This window comes from Anabrus simplex, chromosome 13 (assembly GCF_040414725.1).
Source record: "Anabrus simplex isolate iqAnaSimp1 chromosome 13, ASM4041472v1, whole genome shotgun sequence".
Taxonomy (NCBI): Eukaryota; Metazoa; Arthropoda; class Insecta; order Orthoptera; family Tettigoniidae; genus Anabrus; species Anabrus simplex.
Genome location: NC_090277.1, coordinates 12,367,734 through 12,389,986, shown reverse-complemented (window position 1 = coordinate 12,389,986; position 22,253 = coordinate 12,367,734). Strand labels below are relative to the sequence as shown.

Sequence of the window (22,253 nt, the reverse complement as noted above, 5' to 3'; positions counted from 1 at the left end):
CAGTGATAAGATGTTCTTTGTAAAAACTCTGGGGAGTTCCAAATCAGTTTTTGTTCGATCCTTGATGAGTCAAGATGCCTCTAAGTAGAGAAAATGTTGCACGTGTAATCGCCTTGGTTGAAGACGGTCGCAGCCTTCGGTATGCGGCCCATGCTGTAGGAGCATCTTATGGAAGTGTACAACGGGCCGTGCAACGTTATCGTGAACGTGGAACATGCGAAAGGAGACCGGGATCTGGACCTCGACGAATTACGAACGCCAGGGATGAACGATTTCTTGTCCTCCAAGTCTTGAGAGACCGAAGAACAACAGCGGTTCAGGCGAGAAATCGTCTAGAGGCTACAAGAAATGCCCGTGTGAGTGAGACTCCAGGAGGCTAACCTTACTTCAAGAAGGCCCGCTACAGGGCCACTATTAACGGGGCAGCATCGGAGAAGACGACTCGAGTTCGCGATGCAGCATCGAAACTGGACCATTCAGGACTGGAGCATGGTGCTTTTTACAGATGAAAGCCGCTTCTGTCTGAGATCTCCAGATGGGCGAGAAAGAGTGTGGAGGAGGCCTGGAGAGCGATTCTCACCTGTAACTCTCTCCCAAAGGACACCATTTGGGGGAGGCTCTGTGATGGTGTGGGGTGGCATAAACTTTGAATCCCGTACCGAGCTTGTGATTCTTGATGGCGGTTCTCTCACTGCTCACCGCTATGTGGAGGAAGTCGTGCAGGATCATATTGTCCCATTTGCACAATTTACGGGCGACAATTTCATTTTAATGGATGACAATGCTCGCCCGCACGTCGCCCGTATCGTCACCCGTTACCTAGAAGAAGTTGGAATTCAAACTCTAGACTGGCCAGCAAGGAGTCCTGACCTAAGTCCCATAGAGCACGTATGGGATATGATTGGGAGAAGACTTCGGTCTCAGAATATCGAGACTCTGGCTGAACTGAGGGCACGATTGGTGACAGAATGGAACAGTATTCCTCAGGAAACAATTAGGAATCTAGTGCGCAGTGTACCACAACGCCTCCAGGAGGTCATCACTGCCAGAGGCGGAAACACCAGATTTTAATGTCTCTAGTGGTTTGCTAAAACATTTTCTGACAGTGTAAATCAGTGAAAGTGTTAAAATTGGAGTTAACTTAAATACAGTGAAAGACATGCAAATGAGTAAAAATTACAGGAATTACAGAAACGATAAAATGTCATAATAAAGTGAATGTCAGATAAATTTTGAAAGTGAATTTAGTGTTAAACGTGAAGGTAACATAATGTTTGATTAGTATTATCAGTATTATTATTGTAATGTGAAAATGGGAACTAATATTTACTGGACATAACTGAATTATTACATCAAAGAATCTAAGTGTATTTATTTATTCATCTGTCATGTCGACTTGTGTATCCAGCCGTTATCTGTATTATCGCTCATTGTTGGAACTGTTTCCTAACTGTGGAAGTTACCAGACCAATTTAATTCAAGTTATCTATCCATTATTGTCAGGCATTTGACTGAACTCTGTAGTGCGCCGAATTATCATTTGTAACTTCTGCGCATTTTCGCGGTGCACGCATTGAATTATGGGACTGCCTCTCGGCTAGCTCGGTGTGAGCTCAGTAGTCGGCAGTAGTCAGCTTGCCGTTACTCTCCAAGATGGCTGTGTTGTATGGAGCTCCCAAGCAGACGGTTTGGCGAGAAGGGAAAGCTATTATAATGGAGCTTGACTCCGGCGGTTAAACATAATGTGAGGGCTAGGCCCTATTATTCCTTCAAAGTTATCCAGTGTGCTCCAACCCTTTTTTGTTCTTAATGTAACATGTAAACTTGGTGCAGTGAGTACCGTTATCGGCATGAAATGTTTTAAGTGTCTTGTAAGTTTGGATACCTTAACTCAAGTAAGTACTGAAAATTATAATTTATTGAAGGGATCCCAGTCGTTCAGGCACTAGTGTGAGTAATTTCATCTTGGACATGAGCAACATTATAAACGACTATTTTGGTATTGGTTAACCTTGTAAGCAAAATCTGATATATATTTGAAGTGAATGCATTTGAAAAAGAAAATTTAATGTAATGTAGGGAGCTCGAGGATCGCTAGTTATGCATCTATGAGGGGATATTTTGTGTAAGTGATTTTATCTTACGTTTTTGTCGGGGTGCATTTTTGCCAACTGTGTTTCTTGATATTCATTATGATGGCGATTATTATTATTATTATTATTATTATTATTATTATTATTATTATTATTATTATTATTATTATTATTATTATTACTTTTATTTTTTTTGGTAATTCATTTCGGTGCGTGTTTTCTCCCTTAGTGTTGTCCTGTTTGGTTGATATTGCTGTCTAATTTTGTCCTATTGCCTTCGTGGCTGGTTATCTGTACGTAATGACTATCGCATTGTTACGGGCCTCAATTAATGACACCTCATATTCGCATCGTAGCGCATTCCACGGCCCCCTCTGTTCTAAAGTATGTAAATCGCTGGTGATTTAATTAAGTAAGGCTAATGTAAACTGGCACTATCACCTCTTGGATAAATGATAATTATTATTATTATTATTTTAATAACTTAAAATCTTAAAATTGAAATTTGCTGGTCGAAATTAAGTTTATAATGGGACTTTTCTTTCGTTGTCTTATTATCTTTTCTCCCATTGTTTGGGTTCCTTGCTTTTGTCTTTATTACGTCATGTCACCCCTTCTTATCTAATCTGATGATACGTTAATATTTTGGGTGGCTTTGATGATTATTATGGGATCTTGGCTTCGCGTCGGTAACGGGTAGCTCTTGTTGGGTGCTTCAGTGTTCCTTATTTTTTATGAGTGCACCGTTAATTGTAAATTTCCTTTAAAATACTTCATTTTGTTGGGATTGCTGTGCACTATTATTTTATTGTGTTTTCATCTAGGTCGTTTCTTTTGTGTAATGTTTATTCGCGGTTGGAGCCACTAAATTTTCTTCTTTTTCGTGTGTCCTTGTGTGCGTCTTGTAACTTAGAATTTTGTAGTGTAGCAAATTTCAGTTTTAAAGTGTTTTTATATCGCGGGCCCGCATATCGGTTGCAACCAATTTTAAAATAATATTATTTCCTGTATGTAAGGTAATGAGTTATTAATGAATTTTCAAACCTTAATTTCGGCGGAAGCCTATGTTTATGTGAGCTTCATTTCTCCTCAATTTCAACTTTATTTTAAAGTACTGTTTTCCTCATCTAGTTTGATTGCATTTTTAAATTTTAGAAAAAGAATTATATATATTTTTTTTATTATTGTTCTTATTTTATACCATTTTCAAATTATATTTGCTTAGTAAATTTTCTTCATTTCAAATTTATCTGGTGTGTCATTTAGTAGCTAGCAATATTTACCTGGCAACCTGTCAAAGTTATGTAAGATCCTGGCCTTTTTAATTCTCGCTTTGCCTTCCACGCTTCATATTTTATGCTACTGCCTTTCGGTAAGTATTGCGCTTGTTTTCTTCTTGATGTTTGTGCTTTTCTTTTGAATGTTTGGTTTACTAATTGGTAAGGTTGCAATTATTTATTTAGGACACTGGACTAACACTATATCCATTGAAACAATTTTTTTCAAAGTGATCCACTTTTTTTGCCGGCCAATGTATTAATATCCCACACTCCCATTTCTTTCTAGACGGCCCCTCACTTAGTGTTGTTGCCGCCCTCCTGATGAAGCTGGGGAATAGAAATGAGCTCGACAGGGGCTGAAAAGAGATATAGAACTGGGATACTCAGGCACCCTAGCCCAGGTTTTGATCTAAGCTTAAACATTGAATTTTCTTGTTGTTTTTATGTGATAATTTCATGTGAAAATTCCACCCTAGGATCTACTGGAATTTGGACCTTTCTGAAATATATTTCTGAAATATTTTGAAATTTATAATTGACAACCCATTGAAAGTAGCTGCACTGGTAGCACCTTCGAACTGCAGTTTATAAGTGGGCCTAATGGACATGGAAATCACTGTTGCAGATTTTCTGAAGTACACTAATAGGGTGATGCTGGGCCTTCTGAAAGACGATCGGAGGACTGAAGCTATCGATCTGTACGTGGAGATAGAGACTGTAAGGAATTGTCTGGAAGCTCCTACTTACCGCTGGCTGTTGATCATCCTAGAGCAAGAGAACAGGAGTCTGATTGCTCATCGACTTTATTCAGTTGCATGCCGCATGTCTGTCTACCCCTTGATCAATGTAAGTATAGTATTTTGTTAGGGGAAGTACAACTAAGACAAGTTTGTCATTTTGTAGCCCCTAAAAGGTATACACATGTTTTAAATATGTCTACATTTTCTAGCCAAATTAGCTGATTTTTTAAAATTCTTAAATCAATGCTCCTCTAATACAGCATTAACCAAAGTTTGGCTGGTGATACTGATATAAAAATTTTAAAAAGTTGAAGATGTTTGCTGAACATTGGCACACAGTTAGATTTACCATCTGCTTATACAAATCAGAGTATGCATGGACTTATGATACCAACATAAGAAGTAAGAATGTTCACTTTGAACAAAAACATAGTTTGCTGATCAATTGGCATTTGTGTTTTGCTGATTTAAACTCCCTTTTTATGAGAGTCCTTTTTCTTAACAAATTAGCAAGATCTGATCAACCAATGCTGGTGAATATTATTTTAAGAGGAAGTACAACTGGGCAACCATCGTCTTTGCTCTGATCAACAGTTTGACCTCAGATTTGTATGTTTACCAGCAGAAGGTACTTATTGCTGATGAGCCGAGAGTTGGTGATCTCACGGACTTCTGTTTGTTTCTCATCAGTGATGTACGAGTGTCATTTTTAACTCATTGAGCCCAAGCTATGGAACCGTTCCATGCTTTGTCTTGGTGGACGGAACGCTGGATCACGGAACTGTTCCGTTGTCTCACTTGTTATGTAATTAAACTTCCCGTCAAGGTTTGGCAGAGTGTGTTGCATTCCTTGCCTCCAATCATATAGGCTCTTTGTTAACATGTACTGATAGTGCGCTTGGTAATGTTAGTTTGAAATGGGTCATCTTTTGACTTTGAGATTTGTTTGTAAACAACATGGCTGCGAGTTAATAACTGAAAGTTACAGACATTCAATCCCTTTTAGAAAGTGATGATGATCATGGATGTAATTCATTCAGTGATATTGGTAGTACTAGTAACAGTTCTGATGAACAAAGTGATGTGGAAATTGAAGAGAAAGTCAAGGAGATGACCGTGTTATAAATCAGCAGGCGGACTGGGTATGGACTGTGATGGTAATAAAATAAGTATTTTTTCTTCTGTAGTTCATGGTGGAGTCTAGGCAATAATCCTTCAGCTCACTTCGAACATTGATTTAGGAATTAGAAAGATGTTTTTGAAGACTTTTGCCTGGAGTGTGGTATTGTATGGAAGTGAAATACGGATGATAACTAGCTCGGAAAGAAAGAGAATAGAAGCTTTTGAAATGGGGTGTTACAGAAGAATGCTGATGGGAAGGTGGATAGATTGAATCACATATGAAGAGATACTGAATCAAATCGGTGAGAGGAGATCGATTTGGCTAAATTTGACAAGAAGAAGAGATAGAATGATAGGACTCATCTTCAGACACCCAGGAACTGTTCATTTGGTTTTTGAGGAAAGTGCAGACAAAGGTATGAATATGACAAGCAGATTAGGGCAGATGTAGGATGCAGCATTTACATAGAAATGGAAATCTTTCACTTTAGATTAATACGTATTGTACATAGCTTGGATCTTTGTAATTCACCGTTATGCTGTTGCTGATCCTGAATTTAAAAAAAATTAACACATTGGAGACGGCCATATTTGAATGTGCTATCCTCCAGAAATCGCAGGATTTTTTTATGGTTTGTGAAAATTTTTCAGTGCTAGGGTAAGTCATGATTATAACAACTTTTGGAATGCATAGCAAGATCACACTTTCTTCTACACAAAAATGAGTTTTAATTATCATAATAGTGCAGCAATTTTAAAATATAAATTTATGAAAATAACGTTTTACAAACGAAAATAAATCTGACGCAGCTATGGATGCCAGTTCGGTTAATATTTCGAAATTTGACTTTGTGGGCACATCTTCTGAAACACACTAATGCAAATTCTAACCTAATTAGTCAATTGACACTGGTATTCTTGTTTACAACAAGGAATTTGCATTCCCACTGTTCTTTGATTGATGACGGTGTTGCATAGAGTTGCTGCAGGTACACGGGAAACACCCACATTTTTAGGAAGCGGTATAAAATAGTACTGCAGAACCCACTTCAAGGAAGTGATGAAAAACTACGTTACATTTCACACCAATTTGAAATGAGCTCATTTTCTACATTTACTAACCTGAAGCACCAGAATCATCATGTTTACTTAGTGTGTAATTGTTATCCTCATTTTCAGAAATCGTGTCTTCCATAAGAACATCCATTATGGATTCGTTGTCAAAATTTGGTACACTTGAATTAGACATGCTAAATATTCACAAGAATTACGCAAACAAGTCTGCCTCTCAAACACACACTCTTCCTGACCGCATGTACCATACGTATTTTCCCGCCCATTTCACAGCTGAGAGTCAACGATGACGCAGCCTTAGGTTATGTAGGAACGTGGCTGTGTTATCAATGCCTTGAAAGAAGAGCTCTCTACTTATGCTCATAACTAGTATATTTTATGCTTATAGAAGCTTTCGACAGTATCTTATTGAAGTCACAGCTCGCTGAAACGGCAAATACAATTTTTTAGCTACAGTGAAATCGTGCCCGTAGATTCTCCGAGCTCCGTCAGCAGCAATGAATTAGCGCGCCCGTAGTTTCTACAAGCGGCGTCTCCAATGTGTTAAATAACTAAATAAAAAATAAAAATGTTAGCTCAGGATAAGGTGGGATGGAGAGCTTCATCAAACCGGAGTATGGACTGATGACTCAAACAGAACAACATAGAAGTAGTCTCTGAGTTTCTTGGTGACAGAATTTATTATTTGGTTTCTGTGGAAACTAAATGACTATGCTAAACATTTGTTGAGTGATCCAAACTAGTCCAACTTAGCATGGTGAGAATTTACTGTGGATGAAATGAAATCCTACATTGTCTTGTGTGTTCTTATAGATCACACAAAAAAGTAAGGTGAGTGGCATCATGATTTGGGTCACGTAGCTATCAGCTAGAGGGTTCGAACCACACTGTTGGCAGCCCTGAACACCTATCTGTGTTGGTACGACGTAAAACAAACTGCAATAAAAAAATAAAAAAAAGAGTTAAGTGATTAAAACTCCAATATATAACTCCATAATGAGCCAAAACCAGTTCCTTCTCTTTTCTGAGGACAGTTTCACTGTGCTGGTAACTGATAAGTTCATGTGACTGTATAACATGAGACGTGGTTAAACGTGAGTTAAACGTTCAGTTCAAACCTTCCAAACGGGCCAGGTTTTTGGGATCAAAATATACAAATTGTGCAAGAGTGGGTCTGACTGCTGCTATATACAGGGGATGACAAGGCTCTGAGCTTTGATCTTCTTGTTAGTGGATCAGTGTTATTGGACTTAAAACAGCTAATTATGAATGCAGGTAACTGGTACTCATCCCCACAGCTGTTTCATAAGCTGTTGGAGTAGGTTTGTATGCTGTTGGCATTATTGGGATAAACAGAAAGAACATGCTACCAGATAACAGGGGAGGCAGTACCTCGTAGTAGTAGTAGTAGTAGTAGTAGTAGTAGTAGTAGTAGTAGTAAACGATATACATGCCAACCTTTCCCATTTAGCCGGAAACTTTCCACTTTTTAACTTGTCTTTCGATTTTCCGATTTCTGTTTATTTCTTCCTATTTTTGACCAATGTAACCTCCAGTACAGCCAGTACTCTTCCCCTAGAATATATTTGTATGTGCTAGTGTAATTTTCAAGCGTATTTATTTCATGCTTTATTTGGCAAGTGTATTGTATTTCCTGCTCACTACAGCAGCGTGTGTGCTTTACTACTGGGAATTCTGGACGGAAGTCATCCTATAATCGAGAGAGGCTAGCGTGTGGTAGTGACTCCGTTAATCAGCATTTGGGACGAAAAAATGAGTTTGTTCCTACTTTGTTATTATGTGGTTCGTGCACTGATAACATTGTTTCTGTGCATAGTTTCGTTGGAGTTGGAGTCCACGTGTTTTTCTTGCAGTTCTGTCTTTTCCCCCTGTCGAAGTCATATGTTAATAATGTATGAGACATATTGATCTGTTTTGTATGCAGTAGTTTTGCGTATTTCAGTTTATTTGTGTCCATTCTTGGTTCATAATTTTAATGACTTGAATGTATTTCAGAGGGTTGTCTTGGTGACAATTTCTGGTAATTTTTCTTCACATTATGGCCACAAAACCTATAAAATTTAATTTCCTTTCATTTTACAATCTAAAAAATGAAACTGTTATGCATTTTCTTCCATGTTCGTTACATTTTCGTGTATCCTTTTTTTGTTTTCTTAGTTTAAAATTTTAAATTTAATGGTCAATATATGCATGCCTTTTATCCTGTCTGTGTTTTTTTTTTTTTACTTAGACCATGACGCAATATACGTGATCAAGTCCAAAACATTAAATATCTTCCTATTTTTGATTTCTAAAAGTTGGCAGGTATGGAAGGACATTTCTATGCAACAGACCCGGCAGAGGAGGAAACGTAGGGATGGTGGTGAGCAGATGATTCAGAAGCATCTTCCGATCATAGACTACAACAAGGGAATGTCTGGAATGGAGGGGAAAGATCAAAATCAAATACTGGCTAGCTTACCAGAAAGTGTTCTTCTATATGTTGGACATCACATTATGCAATCCTTATGTTGTATGCCAGAATATTGTTGGGAAAAAGATGCACTACACTGATTTCAGAGTAGTTGTAGCTGAAAGAATTACAGTAGAATCTCGATAATTCAAAATAGGTTCATTCAAAATTCCGCCTAATTCAAAGAGGCTTTCGTTCCCGGAAACATGAGATACGGTTTTGCATATTATTTAAATTTGTTTGATTCGAAATACGATAATTCTTAATTCGAAGTACAATGTTGGCCCCATTACTGAAATTCAGACATTTCATTTGAAATTGCCTTTACATTTTAAAACAGTAGTACGTTACAGTGTAATTTAAATTCAAAATTTATCCGCGTCATGATAGAACGCGTGTTCCAGAACATGCAGGGGTAGCTTTCCGCACTTACACTCACTTCGGTGTGTCTACAGTGTGCTTCATAATTGCTAAGTTGAATGAAATCAGAATTCTTTTGTATTCAACCTTTTAAGGAACGCCGTAATATCACGCAGCAGGCAGTGTGCGGAAAAGGAGAATCCGCGAACAATGGCGATTTACATGTAATTAATCTCATAATGGAACCATATTGAAGATGATATATTAAAATTATAAAATTTTCTTATTTACAACCACCTACTCACAGAATTGTGGTATAATCATGAAGTGTCTTATATAATGGGACATGATTCGTTCGTCATAGCAAACATCATCAGCCGTTAATGCACAAAGACTAGGTCAGGGCCCTGGTCTTAAAAAATGATCAAAATAATATCCTCAATTTAAGAGAGTAACCATGTTGTAATAAAAAAAGTGAATAATCTAACTTTAGACTTAAATTGTAACAAAATATGTGCAAGATAAAAACGAGTATTTGTCGTGGAATGCATTGACGATGGCAATCTGTGAAATTAGAAACAATCATGTGGTTGTTAAAGTATGACAATAGATATTATGGACATTAAAATATACATCAATGTGTGAAGCGTGGATTAATTATTGTGAGGATGGAGTTCCTTCGAATTATGTAAAAACAAGAATTAAAATTGAGTTCATTGAATTATTGCGAGTCCAAGTTGAACCAGTCAAAAGGCACATAACAACGAACAAACTAAGGTTGATGTACAGAAGGCACTAGGAAAGTTTTGCAATGTGAGTGAATGCTTTAGACTTTTTCAAAAAAAATTCCACCACACTCAATACACTTCTCCATACGTCAAAGCCAGTCACTGAACCATTCTGCCACTTTTCTTCGGTTACATTTTCACACTCTTGATCCTATCCTGCCAGAAGCTCCTTGTCAGATGCAAAATGCCACCCTTTCAGCTTCATCTTCACTTCTGGGAAGAGTGCGAAGTCACATGTGGCAAGATCAGGACTGTATGAAGGGTGATCAAACACAGTCAACCCTGATCTGGCAAGAAAATCCATTGTTACATTAGCATAATGTGCTGGAGCATTGTCGTGATGCAAGAGCAGTATTGAGCTGTGACCTTGGATGGAGCTGCTTGAGAGCCTGGATGACATGAGGCAGACAAGTCTCACTGTACCACTTCGCAGTAACTGTCCTTTGTGTTTCTAGCACAACCAGAGTCACGATGCCCCGTTTAGTGAAGAAAACTGCAATCGTCCTTTTCTTCACTGACCTTGACTTTTGCACAGTCACAGGAGTACCCTCATCTTCAAACAGCCACACTTTGTTCTGGGATTTTGTTGGGACATCGTAATAATAAAGCCAAGTTTTGTCACCTGTAGCGATGCTATTGACATTACGTGAAGTCCCATTTTCAAACTGTTTTAGCATTTTTCAGCACCATTTCACTCGATGTGCCCTTTGTTCCTCTGAAAGTGAATGGGGCACCCAAAGGGAACAAACCTTTCTAACGTGGAGATGGTCATGTAGAATTGAATAAATAGCTGGTGCAGGGATGTGGAGGGTCTTTTCTACCTGCCAGTATGTCAACCGCCTCTCTTGCTGCAACAATTTCCTCACAGCTTCAATGTTTTCCTCAGTCACTGATTCAGACGGTCGCCCAGAACGAGGATCGTCTTCAAACCCAAAATTTCCCCTCTGGAACTCTTTGTACCAGCGGAAAATTGTTGTCCAATGTGAACAGTCTTTCTCCACCACAGGAGTCATTTCCTCCAGGCACTGGTCAACAGTTAATCCACGAGCAGAATTGTAGCGGATAATTACGCGATATTCACCTTTAGACCACACTGATATCTTAACTTGCTTTCATTCCCACTGCTTGTTAATAACTGGTGTGAAGGTCATGCCTTGCTGTCTTCTAGACCGGTTTTCACCCTCTTTTCATCCCTCACCATAACAGGGGTGTCCAGCCAGCCGTTTTTGCGTATTGCAAAACTTTCCTAGTGCCCTTTGTATAACATGAACTCCGATAGCTGCGAATTCCATAAGAGAGACAATCTTGATGCCAGAAATAAAGTACAAGTTAAACTAGTCAACATTTACGCGCTAGCAATAACTAGAATCATATGTAACTACCTGACAACATGGCATCCGGTATTGTGAACACGGTTATGTCTACTCCCAAGAAAGTAAGTGTAAAACTTGATGATAAGTGCGGTAAATGCCGTAAAACAGTTAAAAAAGGCTCCCGGTGTAAATTGTGCCATCTTTGGTGGCATTTTAAGTGCAGGAGGAGGCCCAGGGAGGAAAAGATTAATGCAATTGAAGACTGGTTTCGTGATCAGAGTGTTGCGAATAATGTTATCGGTGGTGGTGGCTCGAAATCTAAAGATAGAGAGTATGAAAATGCGTTGGAAATTATCACTATTTTGCCAATTGACATTGAAGCTGAAAATGACGCACTTAAGGATAAGATTAATGTGGTGGAGTGTAAGTATTTGAACTGTGGATTAGAGCTCGAGTTGGATTCGAATTATGAATCTGTGAGAACTGAAACAATTAGACCTAAAAACTGTAGACGATGGGAATTGGTGCCGGTAAAATACGCAGGCTTCAGAAAGCGGATAAAGGACGATTGTCACTTTCCTGTTTTAAAGAATAGGTTTGAACCCCTTGCAAGTGGCACTCGTGAATCTGTAGAAAACATCTCTGAAGTAAATTTGTTGGATGTTCGAAGTGAAAGTAACAAGAATCTTGTGAAACCAAGTTGCAAAACCTCGCGGAAATCTGTGAAGATAAGACTTTTTTCCGATAGTCAGGGGAGGAATATTGCTACAGAACTAATTAGAAACAGTAACCATGATGTTTCTGCTGTGATTAAGCCTGGTGCAAATTTTAATGACATAACCTTGGAAAGTAAAAAATACTTTAAACTTTTAGGAGCTATGGGGGTTGCTGGTTATCGAGCAGGGACTAACGACGTGGGAAGAAATAATGCAAGAGGAATGATCTCTTCCCGCAGATCAAGACTCCAGGAGTTGCATCACACCAATGTTGTGGTATTTTAGGTTCCTCATAGACACGATCTTCCGGCATGGTCTGGTGTTAACAAGGAGGTAAACAAGGTTAATGAAGAACTTTTGAAAATGTGTAGGCACTTCAAGAATGTAAAATACGTAGATATAAGTAATTTAGGAAGAAGATTGTATACCTGGCATGGTCTGCACCTAAATAAGTTGGGAAAAAGGTTTGTTGTAAATAGTGTATTAGAGTTTGCTGATGCAATTAAAGATGTAGAGTGTAAAATTTTCCCATTCCTCCAAAAAACTTGAGAAAGTGACTGATGTAGGTTGGTCTGTTGTGTTGGAGTCAAGGAATGATATCAATGCTTATGGTAGTCTAGACAGGTTAGGTGCTTTTAAAACTGTATTGGGGAATAGTATTAATGTGCAAGATAGACAGACTAGGTTAGGTTCTCATCAGTTCACTAAAATCGATAAACCTGTAGAAACAATCCTGATCAGCAGTTGTTTTTCAATTTAACTTACAGTCAATTAGAAATAAACTGGATGAATTAGATGTAATACTCAATAAAAGGCCTACTGATATTTTGTGTGTAAATGAGCACTTGCTGATTAGAGATAAGATCAATCTATATATACCTCATGATTTTGAATTAGGAAGTATTTTTACTAGAGACTTCCCACTAACACGTGGTGGAGCTGCAATACATGTTAAGAAATCACTTAAATTTGAAGTACAGTAGAAGTCCGTCATAGCGAGAATTCATAACGGTGAAAAATTTACTCGCTATAGCGGATTGTCGTTACATCCAATTTTTTGTAAAAATTGGGAAAATCCCCAATCACATTAAAATCAGTATGAAATGGCAATCAGTTTGTTAAAAACTTGCGTTTTCGCGGATAATATCCACAATACGGCTTACTTGTATGTTGTTTTTTGAAATCCGACACTACGTGAAAGCGTGTGTCATTCGGAAAAAAAATATTACCGTATTTCTCCGAATCCAAAACGACCCCCACTTTTTCCTTCAAAATTTTTTAATGAAGCTTAAAAAGTGTTTTGTAAAATCATATGAATGTCTTTCTTATAGAGTACGCATTTTCAGACTATTTGTAGACGTTGAAAATTGCCTTTAGTTATGCCGTATTTTTGCGGCTGTACAATTATGCTTTATTTCAGGAGGTTTAATAACCGTTAACTTAAAATTGGCATCATAAGATCGAAGGGATCTCGCTGAAACTTTGCTGGCAAATACACATTCCACGCGTCTCTACACTACGACGATCCATCAGGAAAATATTCTTGCTTACTATAAAACTGTTACTTTCACTCAGCGTCAGATATAACTGGCTGCCGCTACATGCACGTCTTGCTTGCCGGATTCGGCCAACTTCAGTGGCTAGCGATGTATAGGACTTAATCGCGGACTTTGAAAGTCAACGAACGAGTTTATTGCGCCGCGGTATGGCAATTCCGCCCTTGCATTTTTGTGCACGTACCTCACAATTTCATCTTCGGCTTCTTTAAAGCGTCCTTGTTGCGGGCCACTGAATGCATTTTTTGTGCAGTACGCATTTTTAAGCTATCTTTGTCGTCACGGTAACGCCGAATATTGGCTGTAGTTAGGCATATGCTGTATTTTCTTGTGACTGCACAATTATTATACATTTCCGACTGTTTAATAGCCATTAACTTAAAATTGGCATCATAACATCAACGAGAAGCCGTTGAAAATTTGCTGGCAATACCTGTTCCATGTATCTTTACAATACGACGATCCATCACGAAAATATTCTTGCTGTCTATAAAACTTAATTTTACTAAGCGCCAGGTACAGCAGACGCAATATAACTCTGGTACTGAGTACCCGTGGCCTTGCTAAGAATTCGAAGGCTCGCATGTTTTGATGCCATTCTGTAAATTTAAGAAACTTTTTGTAGAGGGTAATAGAATGTCATTCTCTCTTCATTATTTCCCGAGATCCAGTGACGTTACACACCGGTCGCCGCGGCTAGCGATGTATGATAAAGAGGCGGTCTTTATTGTCATCGAGTTTTTGTCTGCACGTGCGGCGGGGTGAAAAGAAACAGCGTGGTTACTGCGGTAATTGCCACTGGTGTTCATTACTATCGGGCCGCGAATGCAAAACGATCCTTGATTTTTCACATGAGATTCTGAGGAAAAAACATTTCAGTTCTCTTCTTTAAGCGGCTTCACGTAACCTAACCGTATATGTACCTATCATGAAAACCTATTTGAAACGCATGTAGAGAAATGATAACCTCCTCGTTAAAAATTGACATACCGGATGAGTTGGCTATGCGATTAGGAGCGCGCAGCTGTGAGCTTGCACCCGGGAGATAGTGGGTTCGAAGCCCACTGTCGGCAGCCCTGAAGATGGTTTGCCGTGGTTTCCCATTTTCACACCAGGCAAATGCTAGAGCTGTACCTTAATTAAGGCCACGGCCACTTCCTTCCCATTCCTAGGCCTTTCCTATCCCATCGTCGCCATAAGACCTATCTCTGCCGGTGCGACGTAAAGAAAATAGCAAAAAAAAATTGACATGGGAATAGCTTTCCGAAATTTAACTAGACGCGAGAAAATATAAACTATCCTCTGAAATCAGTGATGCACCTTGCCATATCTTGAGGTGTATCACATTCTTACTTAATTTCAGTATACGGTATACCATTAAAATTAAGAGATCGTTTACTTCAGCCTTTATTTTTAGCCAGTTAACAGCTGCTGTCGGCCACGTTATTTTACGCATTTATTACGAAAACGTGTTATCCTCTTTCATTTTGAATTTTCTTTAGAGAACAGCAGTCGACGGGTATTACTAATCGACTCCAATATCGCCTTCGAATGTTGAAGAGAGAGCTCGCAAATGCAATTGGCGCGAAAACTACACCGTACCTAAGGTGATCGATCGCACTTTGTGGCAAACGTTTCAATTTTGTTATTCGAATAGCGTCACCTATCCTAAGTTAACTGTACTATATGTATGATTATTACATACTTCAAACACCAGCAGAGAACCTACTTGTCATAAATTTACATGATAATAGCCTTTCCGTAATTTAACGGACGCGAAAAAATATAAACTAACCTCGTAATCAATTAAAATTGAAATAATTGATAAATAGATTCAACCTATTCAATACAAAAGAATACGAAATGTAGTAAATTACATTCCCATTTAATAATAATAACAAATGGTACCGGTTTCGACCCTAGTCCAGGTCATCGTCAGCCGATTAAAACGTGAAAAACAATACATAGGAAAAGGAAAAGATTAAGTACACTCCGGATCAGTAGAAGAGGCGATATAAATGAACGGGGGTAGACACTGTAAAACTCAGAAGTAAAATGCAAGTCACTCAAAAGAAAACAGTGCGCAATTCTCTGAGCGGCTGCATGGCACACACAGCACTAGGCAAAGTCCCACAATGTTTACGAATAGCGGAGAACGGTTAAATGAGTCAGTTTTTAAACACTGTCAGGCATGTTTAGATGGTTCTTTTTTAAGTGTGGTAAAATTTTGGATTTCCCATTTACTCAAATTACTGTTTTTGTGTAAGGTGCTTTTGATGATGGGAATTAATTTGAAAATTTGAATACTGGGGTACATGTTTACAATATCAAAGGAGTGAAGTGAGTAGTCAGGTTGCATGTTAAAGTTATTACGGGCCTGTACTACGACAGCCAGATAAAAGTGCGGTATAAATTTATTTGGCAGTTTGGACATTTATCTGGGAGTTCGGTTGAAACCGTGTACTACGACTTTCGTTTATGTGCAGTATGGGAAAATATTCTCGAGTATAGCTATGCCGAAGTTGGAGAGGCTGTTAACGCTCTTATCTGGGACTTAGCTCTTATCGGGGATGCTACTGTAAAGAATCAAGATGGCTACTCATGAAGATGAATCTACATCTGCATGATGCTGTGCGAAATTAAGTTGTTACAATGTAATTTATGTATATATTTATAAAGTATGTCATGCTTCCTGTCCAGCTATCACAGAATTCTTAAAGATTTCCCAAGCTAGCAAGTTGTTGCTACTGAATATGTTTGATAGCACACAAGCAGTCAACCGTAAGCTTCATGGGTAGCCGTGATCGTTAGGGCAGCAAAGTTTGCTGCTAAGCAGTTTTTCGTGGGTTCGAGTCCCAATAGTCGTAACATTTTTTTACCTTGTAAATGGTACTCGGTAAGGTACTAGAGGTGATAGTACATATTTCCTAATCATTAAAATGCGTGTCAAAAGCGTGGGTTCTATTCCAAATCTATCTGCGACGCACATATGCAGTAAAGGTATACGATGTTGTTCATGGCGATTCGTCCGTCGAATGAGGATGTTAAGGAGGTTATATTTCTTTTACTTCATAACAACTTGCTACAAAAGTATTTACGCTAAAGTGAGATAAATGTTTGCCAGTTACTATTCTCACATTGTATTGAAAAGAAAGAAACTAACTACTTATTCAATGAGCAAACAATAAATTGAATTAATAAAATTATTGATCCCACGCTGCATCAGTGGCATTAATTACGAATATAAACTTTACTTTCGTCGTAACGCTAAATCTCGTAAATAGTATTAGACAAAAAAGATACATAACCTGAATCTTAACTTTTGCGTCCAGGTTACATTTTCAGTCTTTTTATTTTCTATAACTGTTTCAGTTTCGTTATACAGTTAATTAATTTTAACATTTCTTCGTATGTGTATATTTCAGTCCTAATTCTGTTTTTGACCTGGACTTCCACATTATAGCTTAATAAGAGTCTGATATTGGATTTTAGTAATAAAATTTCAAAAGGAGTAGAGCTAAACAAACGAACACGTATACCACCGCGCTAAATTTCACTATATTTTCAGTAACCTTATTACCAACCCAATAAAAATTTTACTACATCTTCCGCATTACAATACCGTCGTTAAAATCCGTTGGTAGTGCAAGAAAATATTTAACTTCTAGTTTGCAAAACTGCAGCATACGTATCTGACTGTTTATCTGACAGTCGTAGTACAGGCCCTAAGTTTGTCTATTAATTCAAAGGTATTTCTAACCGACTTTGTGGAGAAGAAAAATTAGATGAGTACATATCACTGATATGCACTGGTAGAAACTTATAAGAAAAAATTAATGCTGTAATTCCACACCTCTCATTATTGGGTTTGTTCTCTGGTGTGTTCATTGTCTCCTAAATGAAGCAACTTGACTTCTTGTTCTAGTGGAATAGCAGACCTCTGCATGTGAAGATCTTCTCCAATTGGCTTCATGAAGAGATCCTTGTGGTTATCAGAGACTTCCTGCATCAACTCAAGCAGGGAGACCAATTGAAACCTAGCGATGATCCAGCTCACCTTAATTTTTGTATTTACATAGAGGTAAGTGTATGTCGGAATGACGAAGAAATAACTTTTATTTGCTGCTGCAATAAGAAGTGCACTGAATGGCAAAAGAAGAGTATCTGTTAGAAATATTTATTTAGTCGAGCTGAGTGTTTTATGGAGTCACGTAGTTTTAAACCCCACTGTTGGCTGTTGGCTGTCCTGAGAATGCCAGGAGAGTTCCTATTCATAGAGCACAGCCGATTTCTTCCACCTCCTTTATTCACCATCATTTTCTTCATTTACTCCTCAGCTGAGGTTGGGGTCGGGAAGGGCATCTGGCTATAAAATCATGCCATATAAATTGATCTCACCTCATCTTAGACTCTGTATGAAGAAACAGGACTAAGGAGTAGATGGTCACATATATGGTAGATGTCCAATATAGCGAGAACCCCATCACTGCTGCAGTGAAACATGGAGGGGCACTCTGATGGTTTGGGGTTGTTTCATATTCAGTGGAGTTGGTATATTGGACTGAATTCAAGGAACACTGGACAAATAACGGCTACCATTCTATCCTATCCCGTTATTCTCTCCATCTTGTCAGCAACTTATTGGACGTGGGTTTGTCCTCCAACAAGACAGTGACCCCAAACACACGTCTCGCTATTGCATGAATTACCTGCAAAACAAACAAAACTCTAGGGAATTATTTTTAATGGAATGGCCCGACTGGCAAGTCCGAAAATGTGTCCTTCATCATCGAGAAAGCTGTGGGACATCTTGCAGAATGCCTGCATCAGTGTTACAAAAACTTATTCTGAGAATAGTTCAAAGTGTACTTGCAGCAAAGGGGAGTTTCTTTGATGAGAAGATAGTTTGATGTGGTGTTCTAGTGATCTCTGGGAGTGAATGCGTATTTGTCTATTTCTTGCTCAGGCGTAATGTAAAAACGTAGTTTTCTAGTAAAATATTAGTTTTAAAATATATATTTGTCAATTCCTTGCATAGGTGTGTTTGCTGTTAATCTCAGTCCATTCTTTATCACTTCAGTGCTTGTCCGGAAACTAGGAAACGGAAATGGAAGTTAGGAAATTTGTTTGGAAGGGTCATAGGGAGGTATATTCAGGGAAACGGGGTGGCCTAGGGAGCGGGGATAAGGGATCAGGGAACTGGAAAGTAGGGATGACATCAAATTGTTAGTGTTGAACTGTAGAAGTATTGTAAAGAAAGGAATAGAATTGAGTAATTTAATAGATATATATTTACCAGATATTGTAATAGGAGTTGAATCATGGCTTAGAAATGATATAATGGATGCAGAAATTTTCTCACGGCACTGGAGTGTGTATCGTAGAGATAGGATAGGAATGGTGGGAGGGGGAGTGTTCATTCTCGTGAAAGAAGAATTTGTAAGCTACGAAAAAGTTAAAGATGAGACGCATGAAATTCTAGGTGTAAGGCTCATTTCTAAAGATAATAGGCAACTTGATATATTTGGAGTGTACAGATCGGGAAAGGGTAGCACTGACGCGGATTCGGAATTATTTGATAGGATAGTCAGCTATGTAGGAAACGACATGGAAAGAAATGTGATTGTAGCAGGAGATCTGAATTTGCCAGATGTCAATTGGGAAGGAAATGCGAACGACAGGAAGCATGACCAACAAATGGCAAATAAGTTAATATGGGAAGGACAGCTGATTCAGAAAGTGATGGGACCAACCAGAGGGAAAAATATCCTGGATGTGGTGCTGATAAAACAAGATGAGCTCTATAGAGAAACTGAAGTAATAGATGGTATTAGTGATCATGAAGCTGTTTTTGTTGTAGTTAAAAATAAATGTGATAGAAAGGAAGGAAGGTCTTAAAAGTAGGACTATTAGGCAGTACCATATGGCTGATAAAGCAGGCATGAGGCAGTTTCTAAAAAGTAACTATGATCGGTGGAAAACGGTAAATAAAAATGTAAACAGTTTCTTTGCAAACTGGTTTCTTTGGGCTGAGTTTTTGATGCATTTCTGTTCATTTTTAATGCAGCTAATTTCTTTTCTAATGTAAACTGTTTTTGTGAGAGTATGTCAAACAGCTAGATTCTTTATGATCTCTTAATTAAATGGTTAAGAAATATTAGACCACCTAAAAACAATTCGATCTTTCAAACCATACGCAGTATACATCCACATCATTTACTCCCACTACCACATCCTTCCGCTCCACCTTAGCTCCTTGACAGTTGCTCCGCCTCTGCCCCTCCCCTCTACTCCCTTCCACCTCGCCCCTTAACCTTATGCTCGCATCCATCAGTCCAGCTCCGTCCGCCGATCACTCAGGCTGCTCGAGGTGAGTTTGTTTCTAGTATTCTCTCAGTTTTTCTAGACTTTTCTTTTTAATCTTTACTTCCGATCTTTTGCCTAATTTGACTTTTAATTTCTTCTCCAGGTTCCAAAACCCATATTGAAGTGGGAATTAATTCTTTGGATTTAACCAAGTTCCATGTTTTCGGAACCAAACTACAGAACACACATAGTGTCAACTCCGCAGCATAATTTAACAGTTTTTCAAAAACTAAAGACATATACAAGCTGGACAAACCACCATGGGTATACAACAACGGAGTCATGTCATTTTAACGGATTTTAAACTGAAATGCAACATCATCATGTACCATATTTTATTTCATATTCATCTGTGCAAGTGTTATAGTGTATTTAAAGTTGTTTTAAGGTTATATTGTGTTTGCCCGATTTGACTTGTTGGCTGATGATGGCACATAGTTTGGTGGCGAAACTAGTACCTCATGTGAACGATATGTGAATCATTCACGTTAATAAATATCTTTGTATTGAATAGGAGGAACCCTCTTAATTTCAATTATTGTAATCCCACTTCAATACGGATCATGAAATTTCTAAATATTTATGTCCTGGAGCACCAGACTTTGGGTCGGGGATACAGCTGAGGAGGATGACCAGTACTTCGCCCAGGCAGCCTCACCTGCTACGCTGAACAGGGGCCTTGTGGAGGGATGGGAAGATTGGAAAGGACAGGCAGGGAAGAGGGAAGAAAGCGGCCATGGCCTTAAAGTTAGGTACTATCCCGGCATTTGCCTGTGGAAGTGGGAAACCATGGAAAAATACTTCTAGGATGGCTGAGCTGGGAATCAAACCCACCTCTACTCAGTTGACCTTCCGAGGCTGAGTGGACCCCGTTCCAGCCCTCGTAGCACTTTTCAAATTTCGTGGCAGGGCCGGGAATCGAACCCAGACCTCCGGGAGTGACAGCTAATCACACTAACCACTACACCACAGAGGCGAATACAAATTTAATTTTACGGGAAGAAAAAAGAGAAATACGGTGAAACGCCGATACATATTTGCGTAATGGGCATAACATCGCTCACCAAACAGCGGCTTCAATACAAATGTCAAAATATCAGATGTGGGGAGGAAAAGATTGGATCGCTGATAATTGGTGAAAGGGCGATTAAACCCAAAGTTATTTATGACAGCAATCTCGATCCGCTTATCGGATACTCTGAGACACAATTAAATGAATCGGTAAGAAGTGACAAACTCGCTATCAGATTTCTCTGCTTCTCTCGTGAATTACTTATTTCGTTTAAGCCTATTGTAAGAAATACGTTGTAGAAAATAAGTCAAACAATTGCTCTTGGTCTATCTTTGATCTTATATCTGTTTGCTGCCTTCTGAAATTACTAGTTTTAATGAATTTTTATAGTTTTTTCATATTCGAACGTGTTGCAATGAGCGGGCGAGACAGATCAGTAAAGAGAACTCTAGCGGCACTTGCCGGAAGTATCTCGAGGACGAATCTAGTGTGCTGTATTTCCCGGCCTTGTGTATCTCGTAGGCAACGGTCCGAGCCGCACCATGTGGGATCTTTAACCTATCGTTCGCAAAGGGTCTACTGAATTTTTACCAAAATACAGGTTATCACCGTAATATCAACGTATATCATTAATTTGCAATAAGGGAACTCTTCTTGAAGATTTTCCAATTACTATGAGATGTAAGGAAAAGTGAAACAAAATGTCGTAAAAGTCGTGCTTTTATTTTCATCGTGTATATCATCATTTCAATGGTTTGATACCATTATGTATAGTATGAGCATGTCTGGTTGCATGGCTAAATGGTTAGCACGTGTTGGCCTTCAGTTCAAGAGGTCACGATCGGGTCGGGTATTTTAACTTTCGTTGGTTATTTCTGACAGTTCGGGGGCTGTGTGTGCATTAGGATTCATCTTTGGTAGAGCCGCATTTTTGTAAGTGCGTAGGTCGCTTATCACGCGACAACTCAAAAGATCTGAACCCGGCCTCGGAGGCCACACACATTCATTATTATTATTATTATTATTATTATTATTATTATTATTATTATTATTATTATTGTTGTTGTTGTTGTAACCGTGGTTTCGGAATTTTTACGGTTACCATAAGTAATAATAATATAGAAATAATATAATACCAGTAATAAATAATATAGAAATAATAATGATAATGTGATAGGAAAATGACGCAGTGGCGGAGAATTCATATAAACCAAAACAGGGAACACTTACAGGTCTAAAAATGACAACTAAGACAGGATGTGGAAGCTGCGGGAAGCCCTTATCGAGGTTCATGGGAACGTATGACGTTATGGGGGAGAAAAGATTTACAAGAAACACCCTCTAGCTCAACTATATTAAA

The 22,253-nt window shown here is 38.5% G+C and overlaps 1 protein-coding gene across 1 annotated transcript in view; it reads left to right on the top strand.

Annotated features, from left to right (window-relative positions):
• Positions 1-22,253, top strand: part of LOC137502861 (uncharacterized) — a 435,934-nt gene that overhangs the window by 387,997 nt on the left and 25,684 nt on the right. The window contains exons 9-10 of the mRNA XM_068230018.1: positions 3,999-4,219; positions 17,441-17,596. Of these exons, the coding sequence (XP_068086119.1) occupies positions 3,999-4,219; positions 17,441-17,596 (377 nt within the window). The remainder of the gene's footprint in view (positions 1-3,998; positions 4,220-17,440; positions 17,597-22,253) is intronic.